Source organism: Triticum dicoccoides, chromosome 2A (assembly GCF_002162155.2).
Source record: "Triticum dicoccoides isolate Atlit2015 ecotype Zavitan chromosome 2A, WEW_v2.0, whole genome shotgun sequence".
In the NCBI taxonomy this organism is placed as follows: Eukaryota; Viridiplantae; Streptophyta; class Magnoliopsida; order Poales; family Poaceae; genus Triticum; species Triticum dicoccoides.
In genome coordinates, this window is record NC_041382.1 from 565586110 (window position 1) to 565590139 (window position 4030).

At 51.7% G+C, this 4030-nt stretch overlaps 1 protein-coding gene across 1 annotated transcript; it reads left to right on the forward strand.

The window, feature by feature from the left end:
• The first annotated feature begins 322 nt into the window (after positions 1–322).
• Positions 323–3280, forward strand: LOC119355410. The gene is made up of 2 exons (XM_037622213.1): positions 323–1642; positions 2194–3280. Exon 1 carries the CDS (start codon positions 462–464, stop codon positions 1449–1451), a length of 990 nt encoding a protein of 329 aa, XP_037478110.1. The 5' UTR covers positions 323–461; the 3' UTR covers positions 1452–1642; positions 2194–3280.
• The last annotated feature ends 750 nt before the right edge of the window (positions 3281–4030 follow it).

Sequence of the window (4030 nt, forward strand, 5' to 3'; positions counted from 1 at the left end):
GGGGGCGCAGCGGTTCCGAGCGTGGTGGGCTCGAGCGTGGGGGCGAGTAGTTCCCGAGCGTGGCGGGGAGTCTGTTTCGCGAGCGTGGGGCTTAAGTCGTTTCATTAGCGAGGGGATTATGTTTCGTAAGTGGCCAATTTCGTTAATGATGGCATGGTGGGTAATTAAAGTATAAAACACGTTTAGTAGGCTGGAGGGATGTAGACCATCGGATTACAAGTTTCGATGAATAGGATAATTTGGTTCTCCGCCTTTTTTTTTTATAGGAGTAGTAGATAAAAAAAACATGATCGAGCGTATCAGGCGGGTTTGAGATTTCCGCTGTAGATGCTAGCCCTTCTCCTTTCTTCCCGTCGCGTCCTCTTCTCATCCCGCACAAGGCCAGCGCCGCCCTCCTTGATCCCGGGCGGTGCGCCTCAAGCTGATAAAACTCCCTTCTCCCAGTGTGATTCCCCTTTCCCATGTCCCGGCCGCTCTACAATCTCCGGCGACGCCTCCTCGCCTCAACCCTTCGAGTCCTCCCATCGCCCTCGCACCGCCTCTCCACCACCACCTCCACTCCGGCAACCCGCGCCCCCACCACCCCCGTGGCCGTCCTCTGGGACCTGGCCGCCTCCCGCCCGCCCTCCAAGCACCCCCTCTACGACTCCGCCGTCCGCCTCCACCTCGCCGCCTCCTCCTTCGGCCGCCTCCGTTTCTCCGCCGCGTTCCTCCACCCCTGCCACCGGCTCCCCGACCCCGATCCCTCCGCCGACGCCACCAATCTCTGCCGCGTCTGCGGCCGCAAATTCCGGGCCCGCGACGCGCTGCTCCGCCACTTCGACACCATCCACACCCGCGAGCACGCCAAGCGCCTCGAACGAATCGAGTCCTCCCGCGGGGACCGCCGCGTGCGCCTCGCCGCGTCCCTGTCTTTCAAGCTCTCCAAGTACACCAAGGCCGCCCGCGAGCTCACCGCCGGCGTGAACCCGGGCTCTCCAGCCGACGAGCTGCGCCGAGCCGGAGTCCACGCCGAGCTCTCCAGGTACCCGTCGACCGCCCTCCGGGATCGCGCCCAAGAGGTGCTCGACGATGGGTCCGTGGGCTGCCTGCTGCTGGTCTCGGGGCGGGAGGAGCTCTCCCCTCTGCTGCGACTGGCGAAGGAGAAGGGCGTGCGGTCGGTGGTGGTCGGCGGCGAGTCAGGGCTGGCAAGGTGGGCAGACACAGGCTTCACCTGGGCAGAGGTGATCGCCGGAAAGGCCAGGAAGGCAGCGCCGTCCATGTCCGGGAAATGGCGGGACAGGGACGTGCTCAAGGGGCTGGAGTGGAGGTATGAAGATGACGACGAGGAAGATGTGATGTTTGAGGAGGACGGCGATGGAGATGGTTCAGAAGAGCTGGCAGGGAGTGCAAACGGAAAGCCATGGTGGAAGCTGGAATCAGATGGCGAGGACTCATCACTTTGCACATAAAGTGCTTGTTCATTTGCTGCTTGGGGGTTGGGATCCTTCAGAGAACAGAACAAGTGTGGATTATGCTACACCAGTGGCGCCATCAGATCTTTGAACAATGATTTGTTTGCAGTGCAAGGATGAGTAGTTCAATCAAAGTTCTATGCTAGGCAGAGCTTTTCCTTTAGATCATTTGAGCTCTCTGAACTTGTGTAAGATATGACCAATCCTGATCCCTTGCGTTCGTATGCAATGTGTGTTCGTTGTCGTTGAGATCATTTCTACTCCTTTGTACTCGTTTGTTATATACGAGTATATATTAGAATGGTATCTGTCTACAGGACAGTGGTAACTTCAGATTACCGAAATGTTGTTAATACTGAGTAGAGTGAGCGACACTGAATCATCCATTTCTTTACTGGATGATTCAGCGTGAGCGACAGTGAAACTACGTTTAATGGATTTCTTACAAGTTCAATGCTTATTCGGTAGAACTGCCATTTGTTGCATGGTTACCACAAACTTAGTCTTTATTTTATATTTTGTTGGCACAAATGGCTTATGCCGAACAGTTGATCAGGTAGAAATCTATACAGAAGAGTAAGAAACTGGAGGCATCGTCTCCAACAGCCATGAATCCTGCTCGTTGCTGCACTTTGCTTATCATAGTAGTGCATCTGGTAGTTATGAGATGAAAGGTTTTCTGTAGGTAATTGCCAGTAAACTGGATACATATATAATTCTGTCACTAACCTTTTTTCAGGAACCTACCGCTTCGGCTATTATCGCTACTCCTATAGTACTTGGTGATTACAGGGATATCCTTTGCTGGAAGCTCACTCCTTCTGGTAAATGCAATTCAAAGAGCACTTACAAGTTGTGTTCACAACAAATTCATGCTGTGCAGGCAAATCAACCGAGGCAGGTAAATCAATCAACCAAAGATATTATGCAGCAGGTCTGGAAGTAGAAATTCATGGCTCCAAGGGTCAAAACTTTTGCTCAGCGCTTACTTAGGCATGCTCTCCCTACTGGTCTTAAGAGCTGACAGATTTTTCCTCTCATATTTCTTCTACATCCTCTAGATGTGATTCAGATGAAGATGATATGCACCTTTTCTTTCTCTGCAACTTTGCTAGAGCCTCTTGGTTTGGGCACCCACGGTATATTAAATTGATATTCTTGCTCTCAATCATAATTTTGTTCTTGATATCATTCGGGATCTAATTAACATGAACCATCCGCAAGCCTCCTTTCCTAACATGAACCTTTTTGTGGTGTTTGTGGAAATCAAGAAACGATGTTCTTTTTTGCAGGAAAAACTCGATGCTTGCCATTGCCTCTGTCCAAGATATGCAAGATCCCCCCCCCCCAATTGGTTTTCGCCCAGTTTTCTATAAATTAACTGGGCAATTCTCTTCTTCTTAATTAATCGATGAGGCAAAACTTTTGCCTCCGTTTCGAAAAAAAAAGATCCCCACCAAGAAAATCCTAAAAATCAGCTGCCTTCTTCAAAGGAGCAATCTACAGCCATCCTCTCTCAAGGACAAGAACAAGTTCAGCAAGGCTCCACCCTCAGATCTGACTTGGCTGTTACAGGTACCAAAATATATTCTGATGCTTCTTGGCAAAAGAAGAAATGTTCCTGGGTATGGAGGCAATCCAATCCAGCTACTGGAATCGGAGTTCACAAATCACATCCTCATCCCCAACGACAATTCTGATTCAAGCCTCTACTCATGATGTTCATTCACCTCTAATTCAAGAGTTGAACCTGTCTTTAGTTGTTCTCATTCTTCTCGTGCCAATGTATCTTGCCCTTTTCTGCAATCTTTTTCTCAACTTTCAGGTTCAGGGCTGTGCATTGTCTATGAGTTGAATGAAATAGTGGCACTTGATGTCCTTCCTTGTCCTTGTGTTCAAAATAAAAATAAAAATAAAAATGTCGAACTGCAGGTGCGCGACTTGGCACACCGCACTGTGGATTGGGAGGAATGCCTGGTAGTCTGGCACGCGAACCACACCGCGCACTCCGCAAGGTACCGGTGCTATGATAGCAGTAGGCAGTAGGCAGCGTGTCCATCGATCCGGCGGCTCTTGGTGAGGGAGAGACTGATCCTACTAGGCTGCTACCGCTATCCGTCCGTAGGAGAGCGGCCATGCAGTGCAGGTATAGCCCGCTGATCCGACACACCGACACCAAGCCGGCGGGCATCGTCTCGGCCGTCCGGGTAGGGCAGTAAATTTCCGTGGGAGCGCCGCGGGGTCGGTGGGTGGTCTCTACTGTACGTCCCGTCCGTTGCCCACGCAGAGAGCCTCACAGTCAGTCACAAGACGACGTGTTGTTCGTGGGGCGGCGTCCTGCTGTTCCTCGATCCCGTCCCGCCGGCCACGGTCACGACGTGCCCGGCGTACGTGCTGTCTGGGCTGCTGTTTCTTGTTTCGTTTTTTTTTTTGCCTGAACAGCTGCCTGAATGCCTGATCATTTCGTAATGCAAGCTTGTCCGTGAGCAGCGCATACGTACGGCCCATCCATCCGAGATGAACTACCATCATGTAGGGAGTACGTGAACAAGCAACTGTTTTGCTTTCCCGTGTGC

What these genes read in the sequence shown, in the direction of transcription:
- LOC119355410 (XM_037622213.1), top strand. Translation starts at nt 462, where the DNA reads ATGTCCCGGCCGCTCTACAATCTCCGGCGACGCCTCCTCGCCTCAACC.